This window comes from Vicugna pacos, chromosome 11, assembly GCF_048564905.1.
Source record: "Vicugna pacos chromosome 11, VicPac4, whole genome shotgun sequence".
NCBI classification, from domain to species: Eukaryota; Metazoa; Chordata; class Mammalia; order Artiodactyla; family Camelidae; genus Vicugna; species Vicugna pacos.
In genome coordinates, this window is record NC_132997.1 from 88,841,934 (window position 1) to 88,866,643 (window position 24,710).

General features: G+C 44.5%; 1 protein-coding gene across 8 annotated transcripts in view; it reads right to left on the reverse strand.

Annotated features, from left to right (window-relative positions):
- The window catches only part of GFRA1 (GDNF family receptor alpha 1), a 196,225-nt gene that overhangs the window by 48,469 nt on the left and 123,046 nt on the right, over window positions 1–24,710 (reverse strand). For all 8 annotated transcript variants that reach the window (XM_031682553.2, XM_031682554.2, XM_031682552.2 and 5 more), the window contains one exon: window positions 11,000–11,336. In XM_031682553.2, the coding sequence (XP_031538413.1) occupies window positions 11,000–11,336 (337 nt within the window). The remainder of the gene's footprint in view (window positions 1–10,999; window positions 11,337–24,710) is intronic.

Sequence of the window (24,710 nt, forward strand, 5' to 3'; positions counted from 1 at the left end):
GAAGTTGCTCCAGATCGCACTTCCTCATCTGTGAACCAGGGAGAGTGATGGAAGCCCCCACTCCCAGGGTTGCTGTGAAGCACTCAGCACAGTGCCTGGTGCACTGCAAATGTCAAATAAATGTCACCCTCTTCGTCATCATCTTCATCACTGTCATCCACACATTGCTGCAGTAATGTCCCTGGCTCTGCAGATTCTGGGCTCCTGAGTCCTGTACAACCCTGCCCCCGCTTGTGGCTTGCTTCCTAATGGGCTGATCGGATGATTCATGGCCCAGAACCAACCCAGACGAGAGGAAGGTTCAGATTCAGTGGCACCGAGTCAGTGACTGCCCTTTACTGGATCTCTCACATCACTGACTCAGACACAAGCACCTCTCAGAACCCTTTATGCACAGTTACTCTGGGTCACTGAAGCAGCACGTGCCCCAGGAGGCTGCCAGGGATCCCCCCACTGCCTATTCAGTTTGAACAATAGTGAATCTAGGACTCCAGGCCCAACAAACTCGTGGCCAAATCCTTTCACATCTTACTGGGCTTCTTTGTATGTCAATAATTGTCTATTCTAGACAGAAATGGTCTTGAGATGACACATGCTCCAAACACCTCTGGACTTTGTCTACCCCGCCTCTGCCTCCCACCTTTCCCGAATGGTACCAAACCGAAAAGATGGTGGTATCTAAAGCTTAGCAACAGTGTTCCATGTAACAGTGTTGGAATTTCCACATGCCACTTAACGCTGTTGGTGCACAAAAGCGTAAAGCAGTACAAATCTACCCACTCCACCCACAAATCCTACTTTAAAGGTCTCTGTCTGCTATTGGGGGATGGGAAATGTTACACTTGGAGTCTTAAGCTTTCTTTGTCCTCTATGATCCAAGCTTGTGGAAGACGTGAGGGGAAAAGAGGGACATATGCACTGAGTGTTTGCTTTGCTGGGTGGCAGGTTCTGTGCTGACGCCTTTGCATAGATAACATTTAATCCTCACGCTGTCCTGCGAAAATGGAGTCACAGACACAAAACTGAGGCCATGAGCTGCCCACATCTTAGGACTAGAAGCACCAAGACACCAGCCCAGGGCCGCCTCACTCATAAACACGTTGTGACAGCTACGGGGAAAGAAAAAAAAGTCCCCACTCCAGCTTGGTGTGGTACTTTTCACATTGATGGTTCTTTTAAATTCTTGTTTTTCTTGGATGCAAAATTTTCTGCATAATTAATTGCTTTTGGAAATCACGGAGCAATTTCCCATTCACTGAGTTGGAAATGCCTCGCAGAAATGTGACTGCCAACGTGACTGCGGGATGTCTAGCTTGGGGGAATGCCTGAGTGGGGGTCTGGCACCACCCTGGGTGGAGCAGGACTCCACGCCTGGCTGTGAGATCCTGGGTGCTGATCACACACAACAGCCACCCAGTGAGGTGGGCAGATTTCCCTGCACAAAAATGAGACTGCTCTGGGTCACAGGCCACAGGAACCGTGGTGACCAAAAGACGTCTTGTGTCCTGTGGATGCCAGGACAGGGAGGTAGCAGCCTTAGCTTAAGGAGCCAGTATGCCGGCCAACATGAGATGCCCTTGGACCCCAAAGGCTGTTGGTCTGGATGAGAGAGCAGCCCTCTATGAACACTGGGGTCTCTTTTTCCCCAGTGTTTGCTCAGTGGATAATACAGATTTGGAAAAAGAAGGATATGAAATGGAGGCAGCCCCGTCCCTTGAAGGAACAAAAAGAGCCAGTAAACTCTAGAGCCGGGTTTAGGTCGAGACTTGAGCAGAGAGCTAGTTCTCCCTGCCTGGGAACTGCAGGGGTCCCAGTACATGAAATGGTCACTGGGCACACCAGAAGGGTCCTGTCTGAAGAGGAACAAGCTACACAAAGCAGCAGAGGGAACCCACTGGGGTCTTAGACAAAGTGGTCTGAAATCTAAGGCGCCAGAAACTCCTTTCAAGTCCCCCACCCACCCACCCCCGTGTTGGCAGCTCCGGGAGCGACCCCAGGCCTCTCACCCACCGCGTGCTTTACCAGCACTGCCCTCAAGATGCAACCCACAAAGTGGAGGTTTTCCTATGAGGAGAAAATGGCAGAGGGCTGAGAGAAGGTAGGACGGCAAACATCTGAATGACCCCAATCTGGTGACATAACCATGGATTGTTTAGAGCTGGTTATCACTCTGTGACAGCAAAGAATTCGTCTCCCATGAGATACACAGCCAGGTCCCTGAAATCCGCTGCCTTGGGGTAGGTGAGGGTCGAGGACTCTGAACCCCAGTGAGAGTTCAGCAGGGAGTTATGGAGTCCAACCAACCAGGTGAGGGGGAGCTGCGGGGTCAAGGGGCACATAACTTACACATCTAGGACCCTTGGGTCAAATAAACTGCGCTCAGTAAATGTGTCCGAGTAAATGACTGAGTTAATGATATGAAGAAGAAAACCAGTGTCGTCTGGAGGGATTTTTTTTCCTATTTGTAGAAAAGCCTCTTGTGATCAGTAGGCTGTCACAGACAAACCACTCTGTAATAAGCAATGAGTGCTCAAAAGGAAATCAGAGAAAATAAGAACTTAATGAGCATGTATTACCTGAGTAGCTTTTCAAAAATGTTTTAAATGATGCTAAGAGGCTATGATGGACATTATGTCCTAATGCTCTGGGAAAACTGTCTTTAAAACTGATGCTGTCTTGGCTACTGAGCCATAAAGAGCGTCTAGATCCAGAGGCTGGCGGGGATGATGATTCTGTCTGTCTGGAACTAAAGGCAGTGGGACTGAACAGTGTAAGAACATTATATTCTTGCCATGAAAGACAATCATTTGCAAAGAATGACAGAGCCAGGTGTTGGGAGTTAGCAAGACAGGGCTGATGCCCAGCTCCTCCACGTGGGAGCCGCGCCATCCTTGGGCTCCTCACTCCAGTGGCTGTATCCATGCAGGGCGGCTGGGCTGGGATCACGAAGCCTGGTGTGGCTCATCATTAAAACCCAGTAAATGGGTTGTTGCTCCCACACCTTCTGCCACTGCTGGTCTCCCTCATTCTCTCGTCCTTCCAACCCAGCTCAGGTGGCAGCTTCTCCAGGAAGCCTTGCTGACCCACCAGCCCGAGCTGGCTGTTCTGTACCTCTGTCCTCCCACAGTGCTTTGTACCTTTCTGACCACAGACCAGGCTGTAATGATTTTATGGGCTCCCGCCTTCCTTTCTTCACTGCAGGTGAGAAGTCAGGTCTTTATACAATAAAAGCAGGCTACCTGGGTGAATGGATGGATGGACGGATGGATGGATGGATGGATGAGTAGATGGATGAATGGGTGAGTGGATAGATGGATGGATGGATGGAGGGATGGAGGGAGGGATGAATGGATGGATGAATGGAAGGATGGATGGAAGTATTTTCTATGCAGTAAATCCAGCATCACTCTGAGCTCTCCTCTGCCTTCTGGCCCTCTGAGGGACTGATACCAATGGCCACCCCACTTTTCTTCCTAAGGTTCTGATCTCCCTCAACTTTGCTGAGGTCTTTTCTTGGTTCTCCAACTCTACAACTTCTTATCTTTCTAAGGCTAGTACCTAGGTAGTGTTCCCAAGGTTCAGTCTTTGGCCCTTTTCTCTTCTCACCCACTTCCCCTGGGGAATAAATCCTACCACACACCCTCAACAACTTCTATATTGATGATTCTAAAATCTACTCCTATATTCCAGCCCCTTCTCTGAGATTCATTAAGACTTTAAATTTGTCAATTTATTTTTATTTAACCATTCAGCAAATATTTAGTAAGTTCAGAATATTGTCCAGGAACAGTTTTAGGCACTTGGTATATATCACAGATAGAGAACCTGACTGTGGAACTTACATGCCAGTGAACAGAAGGGGGAAACAGTAATCAAAACAAGTAAGTAAATTATATGGAACATTAGAAGGTGATAAGTGCCTTAGAGAAAAAAAGAGAACAGGACAAGAAGATTATGCAGGGACTTGCAGTATTAAATAAGGTGACCCATGTGAACCTCATTCAAATGAGAGTTAAGGACACTGGGAGGTGAGGGAGTTTGTCTAGGAGCATCTGGGGGAAGAGTGGCCCGGCAGAGAGGACACCTGGAGCGGAGGGTAGAGGCGGGACATGCCTGGTGCATTCCAGGACCAGAGTGGCTGAAGCAGAGGGCGCAGAGGCAGGGTGGCCAGAGAAGAGTCCAGACAGGTAAGGGGCAGCTCACGTCAGCCTTTGGGAATACTTGAAGGACTGTGCCTTCACCTCCAAGTGCCTGGCTGTACAAGCCTTCCGCGTCCATGTGGACATCCTGTGCACTGCGGACTCGGTCTTGTCTATCTGAACCCAGTACCCTCCGCTGCCTTTGGCTGTAGAGCCTATTGACCATGACTTCCGCTGGGTCAAAGGATATGTGCCCTCCAGCCTCAGCGGCTGGTCTAGGGATGGGTATGTGACCCAAGCATGGCTACTCAAAGTCCTTAACTGAGATTTTCCTAACAGGTTTCAGTAGGGGAAGCCTCTCTATCTCTGTGCACATGAGGTGACAGGATAACGGAACTCACCGAGAAATGGCACAAGAGAAGGAGGCAGACGAGCAGAGGGGAGCAGAGCGGTGAGTGGGCGGCACTGGTGACACAGAGCCTCCATCTTGGCCACGTTCAACGACTCTCCCTCCCCAGTTCTATGATTAATACAGCCCCCTTCCTCGGCCCTAGCGAGCTCAAGCTAGTTTTCTATCACGAATCAAGAGTCCCCAACCTCTTGCCTTTACATCACACTGATTTTTCTCCCTCTACCTTTAGGACAGACCCCAGAGCCCCACCTCCTGCTCCCTCCACTGCATCCTTCCAAAACTGAGCACCTTTCTTCCTTTCTTCCTTCTGCTTGACTTTCCCTGCTTCTCACCCGCTGAGGCTCAGGCTGAATACGGCTCCTGAGACCCTCCACTATGTCACCTCCTCCCCAAAGAAAGTTGGGGCTCTCTCTTTGGGCTTCCTGAGCAGATTCAATTCTGTTCCTTTTCCCTCCACTTTCATACTCAGAGACTGTAAAAGACAGTTCTGGTGCCAAGACTCCATCTGTCCACGTGGATCTAATAATTAGCAGAATGTGCAGATGCAGAGAAAAGGAGTCTCTGGTTCTGTCTCAGGGCCGAGAGCAGCAAAAGTGGCTCAGCTGGGGACGTGGGCAAGTGAGGGGTGGGGCGAGGAGGACGCAGAGCCCTGAGCTTGGGCAGGGTGGGAAGGGGTGGGATGGGGAGAGCGAGAACACGGAGGAAATCTGGACAGGCATTTTTTAGCTACAGGCTCCAGCAGGAACAGACAAATGGCTTCACACCCGCCTCTGCCAACAGAGAGATAAGGAAAGAGATAGCAGGAGACAAGACAGCAAGTTGCAGTGGGGTCCCGCTTGACTTGCAGCTCAGGTTACCCCCGTGAGCCCGGGACTCGGCAAGCTCAGCCCCTGCTTAGCGGGTGCTGAACAGACGCACAGGCTGGGGTGAAGGTCTGGAAGATCCAACAGGAAGCACACCCCCCACCCCCACCATCCAGCAGATGCTGGAGGACGCCCCACCTCTTCTCTCCAGGTCTCGATGTATCACTGCAGGCACACAGGAGCCCCCTGCAGGAGTCCAGGGGGCCTCCAGCCCAGAGACGGGGTGGCAGACAGCTTGTGCAGGTGGGGCACGTTAAGAAACGAGCCATTCGGCACTCTGAATGCATTGCTAAAGACACCCATGTAATGATTTGAAATGAAAACTGCTCAAATGAACTGGAAAATGTTCTACTTGTATTTTCTCATATTCCCGAACCTTTCTTTCCATGGTTCAAAAGTTTGTATTGTCTAATTGCTGATTTCCATTTGTGAATGAATCAGCGTAAAATAAAATTAAGTGCCGAATTAATCTACCCATCTAGTTTCAGGCATTAATTATCCTCTGAGCCATTTTCTCCTGCGTTTGCCACACGTCACGACAAGCCCGGATACGGTGATGTAGAATCTAGTTTTCAACTCAGGAATGTAGCCCAAACAGTAGAGAATGTCCTTGATCTTTAAGAGCCACGGTTTACTCAGCAAAAGGGGTCTGATTCCAGGCAAAGGAAATGCATTCCTCACCTTTTAAAGGTGCACTATCAGTGTCAGACCAAGTAAGTGATTGGAGTAGAAATTTGCTGCATGGTCTTGTGACATGTTTCCCCAGTTGTCTCAGTTAACAAATTAAGCAGCAACATATTTCCTCTAAGTATAACAGGGTCAGCCCCAGTGTGGGAAATGTGGTGCTGGCTGGGGCAGAATTCTGCAAATTACATACACTGTTCCCTTCTTGGTTCTGCTAAAAAACAAAACAAAAAAACAGGTCTCCAGGATACAATTACAGGATCCTTAGTCCCAGGGGAAGGTAGAACCACATACTTGGTGACCTGGTCAAAGCCACCGCTCTTGGAAATTATGGAGATACAGAGCCTGGGCACCCAGGGAGGGCAGGAAAACAAGAAAGCCTTGAAGACAGAAGGCACAGAGGCCCTGATCCCTTCCCTTCTGAGGTTTAGAATTATCAGAATCTTTCCAAAAGGTATGAGCTACCCTTAGCCAAGCACTGTTTCAGCCTTAAAAAAGCAATATTGCAACAACATGGATAAACCTGAAGGGCATTACGTTAAGTGAAATAAACAAGTCACAGAAAGACAAGCACCACGTGACTCCACTTACATGAGGTATCTAAAACCATCAAACTCACAGAAGCAAAGAACAGAATTGCATCTGCCAGGAACGAGGGGGAGGGGAGGCAGGTAGCTGCTGATCAGTGGGTATAAAATTTCAGCTGCATAAGGTGAACAGGTTCTAGAATGCTGTGCCTATAGATGACACCACGCTGGGCGTTTAAAAACCCATTAATGGAGTAAATTTCATGTTAAGTGTTCTTACCACAATAAAACTCAAAGGAAAGAAAGAAAGTGCAAGTGTAACTCAATTCCAGCTAAGATGCACTGCCAGGAAAGGGAGAGTCTGGGATACTGTGTGTCCAAGGTGTCAGGCAGGCTCTGGCGGGAACCCCTTAGGATCCGCCCCCAGGGCAAAAATGTCACACTTCGGGAAACGGTGGCTGTATACCAAGTATAAACTAAGAGCAGTTACTCTGCGCCCAAGGATGCAGCACGTCTGCTGCAGGTGCAGGGTGACCAACAACGGCACAGCCATCCAACCACCAAGCATCCTCTGGGCTGTTCGCAGCAGCGACCCCTTGTGGCAGCAGCTAAAGCCACAAGTCAGGTGGGCTGGTCAGTAGCTTCAGGCTCCCTCTCTGCTTAGCCTTGGAAGCAAAACCGGTTTCGGATGGCATGCTCTGGAGGAAGATGCCGCCCTCTTCATTATGAAGAACGGCTGAGGCCTCTGAGTGACTAATTAGAAAAACAAAAGGGCTATGGACATACCTGTAGCGCCCTAAACCAGGGCCCAAGTCCTGAGCATAGTTTGGATGTCAGCGTTTGGGAGAAAGGAGGTGAGACAAGAGTTTCAATTCTGTGTATATAACCCCTTGCATCAAGAATAAAGGAACATGCTTCCATTAGGACCAAACCCAGTCCTGACATCCTTCCAGGCACTAAGGAAAGCAACCAGAGGAAATCCGGCAGGGGAGACACTGTGCTTCAGGGGAAAGACTGGAGGCTTTTAAATTCCATCACACCCTTCTAGTAATACCTCCGCGTTTGCTTTCCTGCAGACAAGCTTGGAGGCCTAAGCAGTCAAGCTCTCGCCTCTCCCCAGTCACCCCAAGAGGAAAGAAACCTGTCAGCTTTCCTAAAAGGGAAAAGGAAAAAAGAAAACAAAGCCAAAGGAAAAGCTGAAGTTGCGTGTCCTCTGAAGGCACGGGGCGGGGGAGGCAGGTTTTGCGCGGAGGCACTGCTGGACCCTGGGGAAGGGAACCTGTGTGCTTCGAGTTGGAAAACATTAAGTGCAGGGAAGTTTTAATGAGCTTTAGCAGCTCTTTGATAGTCGCTGATGTTGAGGTGGCAATGGAGCATTTGAAATGTAAGCTTTCGAAGAATAAGCTTTTTAGGAAGCGGTGTTCCCTCTTGCCATCCCTTCGCTTTGGGGATATTCAAATCAGGCCTTCAGTCATCCCATGGGGGGTACGTGCCTTCCTCTGGAGGGGCCAGAGCAACGTGAATATGAAACCTCGCAGAAGGCCCCAGCTCCTGCTGGTTATCAGCTGCTGCTCCGGGCAGTAGTAACTGCAAGGGCTTCACCGAGATGGATCGAGAAGGGATGCAGTAAAAGGCATAAAATTAAAGACAAGATTAATAAAACCTGATGAAAGAAAACACCACGAGCCTACCTAGCAGCTTAAGTGACATTTACCACATCCGACAGGGAGGGGGTAATTGTGAGTCATACGTCCAAGCTCTGGAAAGAAATGACAGGCTAAGTAACTTAACGGCAGACAACGCCAGGGGAAGTCACTGATTCACCTTCCCAGAGAAGACTCAAGACAGGATATAAAACCCATCAATCACACCGAGGCCAATTTCACTTGGGAGGGCCCCTGGACAGTCTAGGATCTGGATTCCCAAACAGCCTCCAAGCTCTGCCCAGTGCCAGCGATGGGCGGCACCACACAGGCTGCCTCCTTCCAGCTGCACCTTCCAGTCCAGCCTGACTTCACCCCAAGGCATGGTGGCTGTTGTCACCACAGTCCAACTGTAGTGTGACCAGGCACAGTCAATCATTAGGTGAGGACTGTCCTGCCGTCCCTTGTTTGTTTCTGCCCCATCAGCCTGGGCCACTCTATGCTGCTGCAGCTGTCTCAATGCAAACGGGTCCTGAAACCTGCCTGACAGGTGAGTCTGAGCCCCAAACAGCACCCGTCCTGTTATCTACAGGTTCCTCCAGCCTCCTCCCCCAAAACACCCTAAGTTCCCCAACTCCCAGCTGTTTCTCACTACAGCTTAGCAGGGAAGCTATCTGATTTGACCAGCTCACACTAATCCTCCAAGTATTCTCTCTTTTTCGACAGCAGGCCAGGTAATGCAAATGAACCACGTAGGACAGGCTCTCAGCCAGTTCAGGAGAGGTCAGGGGCCTCCTGTGGGCCTTACATGCATGACAGACCTCATGAGAAGAGGAGGAAAGGCTTCATCACCACACTCTCTCCTGCATCCCAACCATCACTCAGTGGACAGAGAGCTCACCCCATCAATAAACAGGATAACTCCCTCCTGCAGAGACAGCGAGGGGCTGTAGCTGTCTGGCTTTAAGCCAAGGAAGACCCCAGAAAGCCAGTCCTGCTCTTAGCAGAGGAATTCCTTCTGCTCAAAGACTAAAGGAGCACAGGAACTCGGGTTTCAGATGCGGGAGTCTTCAGAGGAGGGGTCTTCAGAAACTCTGTTCCCTCACGTCCTCACCCTGAGCGAAGCTCCCTTGGTCCTGCCTGCCTCTCACCCCGTTCATCTCCAGCAGGGAGTTCTTAGAGCCCCTGGCTGATTGGCTTCCCACCTTATGGCTGCGAGGAGGCCCTGCTTCTTCCTCAGGACCCTCCCAGCACAGCCATCCCTGACCCTAGCCCGGGGGTAAGAGGGTCTCAATGAAAGAAGGGTGCGAAAGTGAGGAAGGGTCTTTGGAGAAGTTGCAGTACCAGAGCACCTGCCTCCTCCCGGGACAAGCCTGATCATCTGAGTTCTTCCTCATATAGCTTCCACCTTGAAAAAATGGGGGTGGGGGTAATTTCTCCCAGAAAGTCTTCAGCATGAGGGGGTTCTGCAGATAATGAGGAGTTCTGTTTTTCTTGGGTGACTATTAGAGCTAGTCTAAGGAAAGACTGGGACTCCATTCCACCAGATTAAAACTTAAGCTAACCAGAAACTCAGCTCGCCAGGATCCTTAATATATCAGACTTTTTTCCCCTTGCTCTCTGCTCTTTAGAAATGGAAAACTTAAAAGAAAACAAGCACAAAGTTGCACCCTCACCTACCCGTCCGCCTGTGAACATTCATCAAGTACATAGGATTCTGTCAGAGGCAGCATGTGAATACCCCTGGCTCTACCCGGGGGGGCAAAGTCCAGGTGTTGTCCCATGTGATGCCCGTCTGAGTCTCCAGCCCGGAGCCGGCCTGTGCTCCGAATGCAGCACCAGCATTGCCTCAGGCTGCAAAGACTCAAGTCTCTACTTATGAAAAATCTGCTCGCTTCGATCGGCAATGAATTCAACCCAGAGTTCTGGAAGGACACCCATCAAACTGTTAACAGCGACGGTCGGCAGCAAGTGGGAGCACCGTGAAGAGGAACTTTTCCTTTCCCGCTACCTAATTCTATGTTGCTCTTTTGTCTTTAAAAAAAGAAAAACACACAGAATATATTCATGGAGCCCTTTAAACATTAAAAATAAATGAATACATGGCCAAAACAAGGAAAAGGAAGTGACTGTTTTCAACAATACGGCCCAGACTCAGCAAGGTTTCTGATGGGGGCTGAGATCCGAGGGCACAGCTAAGCAGGAAGGCGTCCACCCTCAGCCACGAATAGTAACGAATAGCCCGGAACAGAGCCAGGCGTTCGGGAAGTTCTCTTCAGGGATGGAAACAGCTCCATCTCTCTTGCTGCTCCCTTCCAGTTTTCTGACCTCGATGTCAAGAGCTTCCATGTCTCCAGCACCCCCAGCTCATCCACTTACCCTCTTTGACCCCTGGGAGGTCCCTGGTTCAGCAGAGGGGGCCCATGCCGCCAAGCTCACGTGGCCTTGGGTGGCCCCCAGTGCTTACTGAGCGCCGTCCTAGTCACCTCACTCCGGCACCTCTCAAAGCTTTCCCCGGGTTAAAGATGGGGACCTTCCTCAGCGCAAGAGCCTGACCAGCAACTGAAGACCCTTGTGCCAGAGGCAGAGGTCAGTTTCTGGCCGATCCATCCCAGAGGCTGCCCTCCCACCTCTCCCTGGCAGAAGCTCAGAAAACAGGAGCCGGGCCACAGAAAGAGCCGCCAAGGTTCTCCCTGCCACTCATTCATCACCGAGCCACTGGCGGGCTTACCTGCAGATGTAATTCGTCTTGCAGGAGTCCTGCAAATTCAAGCAGTTGGGCTTCTCCCTCTCCTCGTAGGAGCACACAGGCACGATGGTCTGCCGCCTGCGCTCGGTGCAGGCGATGTCCCTGCAGGAGCAGAAGAGCATCCCGTAGCTGTGCTTGGCCGGCACCTTGTCAAAGAACTGCCGGAGGGCCTTGTGGCACTTGCGCCGGTTGCAGACCTCGTTGGACATGCTGGTGGTACACGGGGTGATGTAGGCGGACCTGTACTTCTTGCAGGTGTCGTCCAGGTTGCAGGCCTTGGCGGCGTCCAGGCAGCTGTTCCCTTTCGGGATGTGCTCCACTGTGAAAGGAGAGAAATGCAGGCATGATCACAGGGCTGGACGCTGGTGCTGCTCACCTGTCCTGTTTACACTGAAATCTGCCCGTTCACCTGGCAGTGCTGGCAGCTCTGATCAACACTGCGTTTGGAAGCTAATAGCTTAATGAGTTCATGACAATGAGGAGGTACTAGGAACGCAAAGCCTGGGAGCCCGGGGCAATACACAAGCTCCTAGCATCGTCTCAGATGTATAATTACGAGGCATTGAGTGAGGCCAAAGGAGCTCAGACACCTGCCCGACTAAGGTTTAAACAAGACGACAGGAGAACAAGTTTCCAGCTCCTAGTTGGTAAACTGAAATTAGGATAAAAGAAAAAAGCAACAAATTATATACTTGTTTATTATATAAAATATAAAATGATACGCTGAATGTAAGTATAATTGCCATGCAATCCTCCAGGAATATAATTATGTAATAAATGCACATAGTACATGCTAATTACTGTATGATTACAGAGTAATTGCATGGTTATTTGAGCCCAGAAGACAAAATATTATGCCAGCTTTCTAAACAGGAAGAAGCAATACAATGAAGCTGTATTTAAGTTCGAGCTCAGAGGCCATTGGAAGAAAACCAGAATAAATTACATAAAAATCTGCAAACCTCAATTACATTGAATTTACCACATAGAAAATGTGGGATCTATGAGTACTGAGGTTGCAGATTAGAAAAAGTCAGCTAGTATTTTGGATAGAATTTCAATCGGCTTATAAACCATAGGCCTTAGGAATCTCACAAAACATACGCTGACTTGTGTCTAAGCCCTCTGTGCTCATGAGGTCAGAAAAGCCAGGGCTGTCCACTGCCAGGCTCCCCGCTGTGGAACCCAGAGAGAGAGCATGGAGGACGCAGGGCCCTCTGGTAGGCTGGGTGGGCTGGCAGGGCCAAGACCAATAGGCAAAGTTAAAAGATGAAAGGGCAAGGGAAATCAAGCTCATTTTCCATGATATAGGTGTTTCTATGGAGAGGGGAAATGATGGAAAAACCGCCCAGCACCAAGTTATAAGATGGCCATGGAAAACTGATAATTAGGTGTAGCAATGACCTTCCGGAGACAGAAAGGAGGTAGCAGACAAGCATCACACAACTGTGGGATTCAAGCCCCAGCAAGTTCCTGCTCAGGCCTCAGCCTCTTCTTGGTTCTGAAACCTTCTTTCATTCTCTTTACACCCCCAGTTGATGGGGACCATGAAGGCATTTGAGAATTCACAAGAGAGGAGAAGGAGTCCAGCTGGGTGGGGTGCGACTGAAAGACAGGGCGGTGCATTTAGCATACGTCAAAAGGGCATGTGGAATATTACTCAGCCTTAAACAAGGAAAGAAATTTGCCATAGTCAACAACATGGATGAGCCTTGAGGACATTATGCTGAGGGAAATTGTCCCAGGAGGACAAATACCATATGATTCCATGCATACGAGGTATCTAAAACACTCAAACTCAGAGAAACAGAGAGTAGAATCATAGTTACCAGAGGCTGAGGCAAGGGGGAAATGGGGAGTTGTTATTCATGGGGTACAAAGTTTCAGTTATGTTAAGATGAACAAGTTCTAGAGATCTGCTGTACAGCACACCTACAGTTACCAATACTGAATCTGTTAAGAAGGTAGATGTCATGTCACATGTTCTTACTAAAATAAAATACAATTTTATATAAGTAAACAACACACACAAAAGTCAACATTTCAGGGAATGAAAAACCCTCCCTGGTCTACTGACAGTGTGCCCTGCTTTAAGAACACCCAATATGCAAAAATCTGAAATCACAAAATTATACCCTGGCACCACGAGCAGTATTGTACAATGCCCCAGGTTCGTGTTTCTGCCTACGACAGTTGAGTCCAACAATGTGATGTGGAAGGCACTGAACAAGACATTCAGCCCTCCTTAGGTGAGCAGTGCAGGAAGCTGGCAGGTGCACGTACATCCTGCAGGTTTAACAAGCCCGCCTGGTGCTTTCTCCATCATGACCTTCCCAAAGCGGTTTCTCTCTGGCTGCTCTGTGTTCACACACAGGCACTTCAGGACTCAAGGAGTGAAATATTCACCATGTGCCCTGACAGGGTCACCAGGGGGCCTCCACCAGGCTTTGGTGACACTTCTAGCCTCTTCCTCTTTTAAGACTTCTCATGTGCTGCTGGGCCCACTGGTTATATTCTTAGGAGAGATTTTTATTCTTGAAAGTCTACAGCTTGCTAGGAGATTTCTAAATTATGCATTTTGTGCAGGATAATAATCTCAAATCAATTAATATGCCCAAATTCTGGATCATATGGATTAAGCCCTTAAGGTTGGAAGCTGGTACACAATTTCACTGCCTGCATTTATTATTTGCATTGGTGTTCATGGTACTTTATGATCTCTGGTTAAAAAGAAAAGACTACAGGCACAGAGGTGGACTTAATACTTGACTTTTGTAGCCAATGATATAAGAAAATATGGTTCATGGAAGTTCAGATAGAGAAAAATGGCAGAAGAATGAAGTCATCACATGGCACCCAGTAATGCAGGCCTGCCAGACTCAGAAGAACTCATGCTGAAACAGAGAACCACAACCCGACTGTAGGCACCAATTCAGCTTCAGCCAAACAATGTCATCCCTTATATTAAATTTATGTTATCAACTTGCATTTCATTGTCCCTAAAGCTGTGTTCATACTTAATTTGTGTGTGCTGCTTTTATAGTTGGATACAAGCAAAGAATAAGAGGTGATAATTTTATGCTTATAAACTTCAAATAAAATTATAATAAAAATAAAAAAACTCAATCCATGAGGTCCAGAAAATTTATCTCTCTCTGAAAGTTATCCATGTAATACACAAGTTTTTAAAAAAACTGGCCTGGAAAAAAGCCCTTTGACACGGGCCTTGGCAATGATTTTTTTAATACAACACAAGCAATAACAACAAAAAATAAACAAGCAGGATTACATCAAACCAAAAAGCTTCTACTCAGCAAAGGAAACCACAAACAGAATGAAAAGGCAATGTATGGAATGGGAGAAAGCATTTGTGAGTCATGTTTTGATAAGGGGTTAATTTCCAAAATAAATAAAGAACTCATACAACTCACTAGCAAAAGCAGTAATAATAACGATAATGATAATAATAATAACAACAACAATTTCATTAACAAATAGACAGAGGACCTGAGTAGACATTTCTCCAAAGAAGGTATACAGAAAAGATGGTCAACGTCACCAATCCGTAGGGAAATGCAAACCAAAACCACAATGAGATATCATCTCAGGCCCGTTTGAACAGGTATCATCAGAAGACAAGCTAACAAATGCTGGTGAGATTGTGGAGAAAATGAGAACCTTTGTGCACTGTTGGTGGGATTGTAAATTGGTACCGTCACTACAGAAAACAATGTGGAGATTCCTCAAAAAATTAAAAATAGAACTCTCATGTAATCCAGCAATTCCACCTCTGGGTATACATCTGAAGGGAACAAAATCACTTTGTTGGAGAAATACCTGCACGCACATGTTCACTGAAGCATTATTTACAATAGCCAAGACAAGGAAACCACCTAAGTGTTCAACAAGGGATAATCAGATAAACATGCGGCATATACTCTCCATGGAATACTACCCAGCCATAAAAAGGAAGGAAATACTGTCATTAGCAACAACATGGGTGGACTTTGAGGGCCTTATGCTAAGTAAAGTAAGTCAGAAAGAGAAAGACAAATACTGTATGATCTTACTTATATGTGAAACCCCAAAAAAGCAAAAACAAAAAACAAACTCATACAAAAAAAAAAAAAAAAACAGGATAGGATTTGTGGTTACCGGAGGGAAAGGGTAGGGGTATTGGATGACAGAAGTCAAAAGGTGCAAACTTCCAGTTATAGGATAAGTAAGTACTAAGGAGGTACTGTACAACATGATAACTGTAGCAGACACTGGTTTGTTTACTGTGTATTTGGAAAGTTGCTAAAAGAGTAAATCCTAAAAGTTCTTATCACAAGGAAAAAAACACATTTTTTCTTCCTTTTTGTATATTTATATGAGGCGATGGATGCAAACTTACTGCGGTAATCATTTTATAATATATATAAGTCACATCATCATGCTGCATACCTTAAACTTCACAATGTGGTATGTCAATTATATCTCAAGAAAAGTGAAAGAAAAAAATTGGCCTAGTGTATGCCTGCTCTGTTAAATAATGTTAACTTTCTGTTTTAAAGTTGTTAGAACTACAGAAGCTACTAAGTAATTTTTTCCTTCTTAGTATTATCAAAAAAGAAAAGCTATATTTCAAAGGAAAAGTTTTGTATGAAACGGTAACAGAGTGGACCAATTGCTCATAGTTCACTCCATTTAGTAATTGGTATGACTCAGCCTCACTTTCAGTTGATAAATATCAGTGAAATACCACTTCCAGAGCACCACCTCCTCCCCATGATTTCAGGGCCTGTGACAAATTCCAGAATGCATAACCTGGCCCATTCAGAGAGGCAAAAACCTACTAACTGATTTCTAGCTCACAGGTAAATGTGTGACTTTCTTGTTGCTTCTAATTCTCATTCACACAAAACATTCTCATGACCCTTCCCAACTTGCTATATGAAGTTAGCATTACCCAAATAGCAGAACCTGACAAAGAAAAAAGAAGAAAAATCACAGACTAATATTCCTTACAAATATAGATTCCAAAAGTTTAGTAAACAGTATTTACCAATATGTTAAAAGGATAATGCACCATGACCAACTAAGGTTTATCTCAAAATGCAAGATCAGTTTAATATTAAACAATCAATGTAATTCACTTTATTAGCAGGCAAGAAGAGAATCATATGATTATTTTAATAGACAAAGAAAAAGTATTCAACAAGTTTCAACACTCATTCCATAATTTTAAAAAATGCTCAGCAATCTTAGTAGAGAATCTTCTTAATCTGATAAAAAGTACTTATGAAAAATCTATAGCTAAAATCATATTTCATAGTGAACATTCAATATTGATTGTTTCCTGCCTGAAATCAGGAACAAAGACAGGATGCCCATTCTGATCACCTACAGCCAGTGCTGTACTGGAGGCCACAGCCATTGCAATAAAGCAATGAAAAGAAATAAAAGGAAGTGGAAAGGAAGACATCGCTACTTATAGATCACTTGGAAAATCCTAAAGAATCTACAAAATATAGAACTAAGAAGTGAATTTATCAAAAGTCAAAGGAAATACAGTTAATATATAAATATCGATTGCATTTTTATAAGCTATCAGTAAAAATACTAGAAAACAAAATTAAAAGCTTAATTCCATTTATAATAGCACAAAAAAGGGGCACTTGGGAATGAATTTAACAAAAGACATGCAAGATTGCTACACAGAAAATTAGAAAACATTGCTGACAAAATTAAAGAAGACCTAAATAAACAAGAATATGTCCCATGTTCATGGATCAGAGGACTCAATAATGTTATCACGTCAATTATTTCCAAATCACAATAATATGTTTTGCAATTAGCAAGCAGATCCTAAAATTGATATGGAAATGCAAAGGACCCAGCATAGCCAAAGAAAATGAAAATGAACAACAAAATTGAAGGACTTTACACTGACTTCAAGATTTACCAAAAAGATACAGGTATCAAGACAGTGTGTTACAGCATAAGCATAGACAAATCAAATAATGAAACATAAGACAGAACTCAGATTAAATATACACACATGTCTAAAGTCATTTGATTTTTTTTTACAAAGTCACCAAAGACATATCAACAGAGAAAGAAATCTTTTCAAGAAAGTGTTCTAGAATAATTGAATGTATCAATGTAAATCAATGTAAAAACAACAACAAAATCTCCTCAATCCCTACTTCACATCACGAATAAAAATTAATACAGGATGTGGCACAGACTTAAACATAAAAGCTAAAATCACAAAGCTTTCAGAAAATATAAGGTAATTTTGGAAGCAGGCAAAGATTTCTTAGGGAAGACCACAAGAAGTGACAACATGTTAAAAAACAATTGGTAAGTTAGAGTTCATCAAAATTGAAAACTCACCCAAAGATAATTTCTTAAGTAATGAAGAAAACAAACAGACAAATCACAGACTAGAATATTTGCAAAACAATTTATCTGACAAAGGGCAAGTATCTAAAATATATTTAGAATGCCTAAAACTCAGTAATTAAAAAACAACCCAATTGAAAGTGGGTCAAATATTTAAACAGACACTTTGCAAAAGAAGATACATGAATGGCCAATAAATACATGAAAAGTGTTCAACATCTTTAGTTATCAGGGAAATACAAATTTAAACCACAATGAGATACAGTATACACTGGTGGTTAAAATTTAAGTCTGACAACCCCAGAGCTCAGAGATGTGGAGATCCTGGAATCTCATATATTTCCGTGGTGATGTAAAATGGTCCATCCACTTGTCTTTTAACAAAACTACACATATACTTACCGATGACCCAGCATTTCCACGTCTATGTATTTATCCAAGAGCAATGAGAACATATGTCCATAAAAAGACTTGGACAAGAGTAATGACAGCACTGTATCGATAATAACCAAAAACTGGAAACAGCTCGTGTATTCATCAATAGGAAAACAGCAAGCACACTGTGGTCCAACCACACAATGGAATACTGGTTCAGATATAAGAACAGATGGATGAGTTATACACACAGTAGCATGAATGAATCTCAAAAACACTGTGCTGAGTGAAAAAAAAAGATTTACACAAAAAACTATACACTGAATAATTCTGTACTATATATGTGAAGTTTTAGCATAGGCAAAACTAATTCATGATTAAGAAAAACAATCAGGAGACTGGTGGCTTCCAGGAGATGCAGGTGGAGATTGGCTGGGAAGAGGCAAGCATGCACTTTCTGGAGCGATGGTAATGTTCTCTTTCCTAGTAGAAGTTTGGGTCCAAACTCAGAGAATGGTATGCTTAAGGTTTGTACATGTATAAATTTTATCTCAAAGAGGAAAAAAGCTAAGCAAATATTAAAAACTGGTTAATGGTATGTGTGCAGAAGCATTAGGAGAAGGATATTGATACCTGCATTTAAAAAACTTTGATGGACAGAAGGATGGATAGATGGATACTCACAGAGCAACTACATTCAGATTTAATGATAGACTCAAGATGACCGCTTAATGTAAATTTGTTCCCACTTTTCTGTATGTTTGAAAATGTTCAAATGAAATATGGGAAAAAAATAGATTCATGCATACCCTATTTTTTTGTGTGTGCAGGGGAAGGTAATTAGGCTTACTTTTAGAGGAGGTACCGGGGATCGAATTCAGGACCTTCTTCATGCTCGGCATATACTATACCACTTGAGCTATCCCTCCCCCCATTAAAAGGTTTTTTTTGTTTGTTTGTTTGTTTTTAAATTTTAGTGGAGGTACTGGGAATTGAACCCAGGGCCTCACATATGCTAAGCATGCGCTCTATCACTGAGCTGTTCTCACCCTCCTCATTCTTTTAAAAAGTCTCATATGCAGAATATGGAAAACAACATTTAACCTTCCTTTCACCTCCCTTGTTAGTGTCCTCACAAATTCACCTCCAACTCTCAGGTATCCTGCTGCAATGAAATTCAAAATAAATGCTCCTGACATCACAGGACATATAAATTTGAGTTTTCACTTGGTAAGAAGATTGATCCCCCATATCTATTAAATGTAACCCCCACCGCCTCCCAGCGCACAAAACTGCTACCTCAGTGACTGGAGGGCAGAGGGAGGAGTGGGCAGAGTGATTCAGTTTAGGCCACTTGAGTCACACCCAACTCTCCATCAACTCGCACACGGCCCGGAGGAGCGGGCGCACGCCTGTTCCACGGTCTGGGCACACACGCCTTCGCGCCCGCGTGGGAGGGCTTCTGAACAGCTTTACCGTAATTCCAAGTGCCATCCTCTCCACCGCTCATTTTAGAGCTCGGCATTAAAATGTTGCTTCCCCCGCTCCCCTCCACCTCTAATCTCTCCCTCCATCTGCTGTTGTTCATTCTTCAACTCAGAGGCATGTTTGGGATGCTGTCTGAATGGGAAGCATTCTCAGAATGAAGGCTGTTTACTAGAAATCCTTTTTTTCTGGGGGAGGGCGTGTGCGTGTGAGCTGTGCAGCCTAATGACCGCCTCTCCGGCACCCGCCCATCAGTGTTATGGAGAACACCATTCCCCCAGCTTTCCCTTTCAAAGCTACACAGAACCAGGCTGTTACTTTGCAGGTTACATACTGCTTTCCCTGGCATCATTCTGAGCCTCTCTGGCTGTGATCAGACCCGATGTGACTTGCTTCCTGTGTTCCTAGCATGGGAGTATAACCTTCATCACAACTAGAGGGCCATCTCCTAAGCCATGGAATAAAAAAGGTCAGATGCTGCTGAAGGAGCAATGAATTAGGAATCAGGGGGTTTAAATGTGGTCTGGTTATCTGAGTGTCTCTGTACAAGCCAGCTTTCCCCCAGTGGGCCTCAGTTTCCCACTATGTGAGATGATGTATTTAAGGTCCCTTCAAACCTCAAGTTTCTGTGGTTTGAGGATTATAATACAAATTGCCTTTTCTGATTATAACATCAAGTATTTAGGATAAAACTCGATCAGGGACAGAATGTAAAAAAAAACTAACAAACAACAAAAAAACCAACCCAGCACTCGATGGTGCTGACCTCTCAGCTGTTTGCTGATCCAAAGAGCACAGGGACCAACGATTTCAACCCTGACCTACAGGCTGAGCAAATGTAAAAGGTCCTTCCAACACAGGGAGATGTAGAGGTGTCCAGGATGAATTATGCACTGGGAGAAGCTTTCACATTCTAAATTCCTCTGGAGCGAGGAACTGCCTTTATCCCCAGTACAATCCTCACACTGTCCCAAATCAAAGAGGCTATCGCTGTGGCTGGCAGCCCCTCATTATTTACACTTAGAAAATGCCACCGTTATTGGCAAATGCCAGGGCCAGCTAACCAGTCAAAATGATTTGGGATGCAAGTATCTAGAAATCCATTTCTATAGATTATGATGTGGACTAAAACAGAGTAAATATATTAAAGTTTGCATGGCCTGCATGAAGATGTGATTTATCAAGCAGGAAGCTCACAAGACACAATGAGAGAACACTGTTTACAAATGCTTGCCAATTTCCGGGTATCTTTCTGCCTTTCTTTTTAGGGCTGCAGAGTTGAATTCACAACCAGTTTCCTTTTTTCTTTCTGACTTGATTAGTTACCATGCTACCATAACTACTGTTCTTCTGCTAGGCTCCCTCTAACATGTTATCCCAGCAAATGAAAAATGGATAAAAAGTTCCAAGATCTTCACAAGTAGAGAAGGCTTTTCTGGAAGCTCACATTTACAGTCTGGTCTTCTGCTACCCAGGTGGATCAGATGGCAAATCTGATCATACATGTTGTGACCCTTGTAATCGATCCTTCAGGAGCTTGACCTTTTCCAGCTGGGCTGCTAAAAATTACATTTAAAAGGCACATGTTGGCGCTTTGGAGCCCATTTTGTCATTCACACACCGTTTCAGACATATCGCATTACACCATGATGACGAATTTCCTCCTCATCCTGTTTTTTCGTACCTCCCTCAACTACATTTAAGCCTCAAGCCATACCCAAGTTTTCTCTGGGGTTCACAGTGACTGAATTATTCTGAACAGCTGTGAATTTGGAAATAATTCTTCTATCTGGTGAAGACAGTGCCCAGTGTTAGCCACAAGTCATGGGCTCACCCCAAGCTCACCCCTTAGAACCTCCTTTTCCATAAAGCACACACTGTGGTTCACCTGCCCCCTCATCCATACCTTAAAAATGAGATGCCTCCTGTAAGCGGTGTGCAAGTCACATGCTTGCTGCTGCAAAATGATTAATAGTGCTGTCTCAGCAAGTGGGATCATTACATTTTTAATTAACCTTTCCAACCTCCCTCACCTTTTCTTTTGTTATACATTGGATCTCTGAAGTTTTCTACTTGTTTATGTTCAACTAGGTTTGAAACAAAGGCCTGAAAAAGGATAGCAGGTAACGCCAGAGTCCGTGTCCAGGTGAGATGCCTGGTGAGGTACGGCGCCTCATTGTACAAGGGACACAGGGACAGGCGCTCAGAACTTGATGGCTGGGTTCCCACCTAATTTTTGTTTTGGCAGCTTAGCGTTATTTAATGGCCTTGGCTACCAGGAAACTGGCTTTTTAAAATCTCTTTCAACCTAATTATAATTACTGTGTATAAATCATACAATGATCAATTATAAAAATCTCAGGTTCATAAATATTTAACTTAGCATTTAAATCCACACCGCAGGAGTGCATGAAATTTCCGAGCCCATCTCTTTGCAAACAACTGCTTTATTACAGTTCCAGAGCCAATTGTTGAGAACCGAACCAAGTTTGTCTTGTAGCACACTCAGGCACATATTTGAGCATAATGACTTTCCGTGTATTAAGATGGCACAATTCAGCTATTTCTAAAATATGCATGCCTCTCATTAAAAAGATATTTTGCAAAGTCTTCTTTTGCCACCTTTTAATTCTTTAAGTATGGAGAGGAACAATGATGATATTAGACATAAAAACACTCATTAAAATATATTTTATCTAATGTAAGATTGATTCTGAGATAATTGAGGTCAGATTTGTTTGGAAAATATATTGTGACATGTGCAAATGCGGATGCAAAGAGGAAATGATCTTCTTGGAGGACTCAAGCAAAACAGTGAAATATTTTTCAGCAAAATCATAAAGCCATAATTGGATTTCAATTTAGTAATAGTCAACCTAAGACAGGCCATTTTTAATAATCTAATTATGTGCTCGGGGCCTACCCCGAACTCAACCACTGCTTCAGAACTATTCATTGTACTCACTGCTGTTGCATCTTCAACCATGAAATTTGCTATTACATGTAGGACTGACTCTCATCTATGAGCATTTTTCCTCCAATCTCAGATAATCTTTATAACATCCCCAAATGCCTACTCCCTTAATTTGCCAAAACTGAAATCTTTTAATGAATGGCTTTCCCTGGACTGAACCAGTTGATCCTAGCTAGCTCAGATCTGTGGTCCACCTATAGACAAAAGTCACAATGAGACAGATCTACAAACATCTTCCCTATGTCTATGAAGGTACAAAGAGCAGCTCTTGCTTTTGTCTGATCTTCATTCATTAAAGGTATTTAATTACTAACATCTCATTAGCAATAAAATTAATGAGTATTTCAACTACAGGAAAAGATCTTCATGATAATGTAAACCTAATTCATTTTATGGGGTACAAACTGCAGCTCCACTAATATTTAGCCTGTGCAAGCTCCACTGATATTTAGCCATTTCAACAGTAACACATCTTCAAAACTGGTGTTGCTTCTCCCCAGGGAAAACAACAAATGTGGGCCAACCAAGTAATCAAGGACCCAAGTACCCCCTTACCTTTCCCCCAACATATTGCCAAGGAGAGAGCTAACTGGAAAGGAAATATGGAGTGGTTTGTTTTTAATAATTTTCTAAGTTACCATAAAATAAAAAAGTAGCCTTAACATAATGTGCCCCAACTTTTAAACTAGCATACCCAAATTTAGAAATTTCTAAGTGTGTGCCATGCAAAGTCATTGCTCTGAGAATCTGGACACTTATCCCCAGGAGGCTGCCAACACTCCAGACATTTCATGAAACTTTTCCCTAGAAGCCTGAAGCATGTTCTTTGGAATTATCTGAGCAGCAGAAAACCTCTGCATCAGGGATGGATTTTTTTTTTTAAAGCCAAATGTCATTTAGCACTAAGTGTGGTCATGAAACAGGCGATGACGCTGGCAATGTTTATGGCTAGGAAATAAGTGATGAGTATATGTAAGGGTTTTTTTTCCATATGAGTGATTTATAAATTGGCCCTAAAAATAACCAGTGAGGTGGTTTTCCTGAAAAGGTTTTCAGCCAATGACAGCAGTCAAATAAGTGTTTTGTTTCTCAACGACAATGCTTTGAAAAACAATATGCATCTGGATGTATGTGTTCTTGGTAGACTTATTATCCACCGTCACACTGTAAATGTGCTGTGTTTCTCCAATGAGCCAGAGCAGAAGGATACTACCAGAAGGCAGGCTAGAGGCCCAAATGTCACTTCCACTATACAGTCTACAAAAACTGTTCTGCCCCCTGGTATGCGTAGGGAGAAGAAAAAGTTTGCATTCTAAAGCCAAAGGATCAGCTGAAACAATGAAAAATGAAGAGGCTGAAGATCCTATTAAGTAGCCTGGACGATGCTGAGACAATAATGAATCATTGATGATGTTGGCAGTTGTCAGGGCCCTTGCAGTGCAGGACTTCAGCAAAGATAAGCTAAATATCAAGTCTTTATTTTTAGTTAAAGAGCGTAAAATTCAATGCCTTTCTTCCCACGAGCCTATTTACATACCTGCTGCGCTACCTATCTGCCTTCACCTGCTTCCCAATTAATCCCCCATTAAGCCGCTCCACCTGCAGTGGCTTTTACCTCCACCACAGCCCAGCAACCATCACTCATCTGCCACAGCTCAGTTGTTTCTTTTGGGAAGATAAACAAAAGCTGCATGAATAATAATGGCAGGGCTTTTTAGTCACAGGGTGTGCAGATAGTAGCCGGAAGCCGAGGCTGGTTCCGGGGAGACAAAGCCACTAGCTGGGCAGAATGTCTAGAATGAGCACAGTGACACCCCAGAAGATGACAGGGAGAAGGAACGTCCATCTTCACTAGTCAGATTCATGAATCTGGATTTTATGTATATATGGATGTAGGTCTGTATATTTAAAATGATGTTTTGCTTCAATCAAGAAGGTGTTTCAAATCGAGTTAAGAAAATTTTGTTTGGTTATGGGTTCTGACCTATTTTCATGAAGATTAGTCCATTATTACTCTTTTATGCAAATAGATTTTAAGTGTTTGAAAAGCTGGTTCCTTCAAGCAGTGACCAACCCAAGCCCCTGGAGAACAAACTTAAAATACATAAGGAAAAAAGCCCAAAACATACAGATTCCTGGGTCCTGTCCCACCCTCTGAGAATCTGTAGTTTTACAAAGTTCCCCGGTACTACTGATGATCAGATTTGGAATTCCCTGATCTTCAGTCAGTGAAACCATTCCTTTTTACTATCCACCCACATCCCCACTTATTTTCCTAGTAAATCCAGGCTTTCTGGTTGGTTCCGGTCACATTTTCGGGAGTGCAGTCCCTAAGAGGTCCCTTCCAGTGGGCAGCTCATTCAGGCCTCATTCTATGAAGAGCTTGTTGAAAGAAAGACTTTCTTTGCCCGTGTTCCCGGTGTAGCTTCATAATTAAGCCTTGACTAGATATACCAGGTGGTCCTAGCC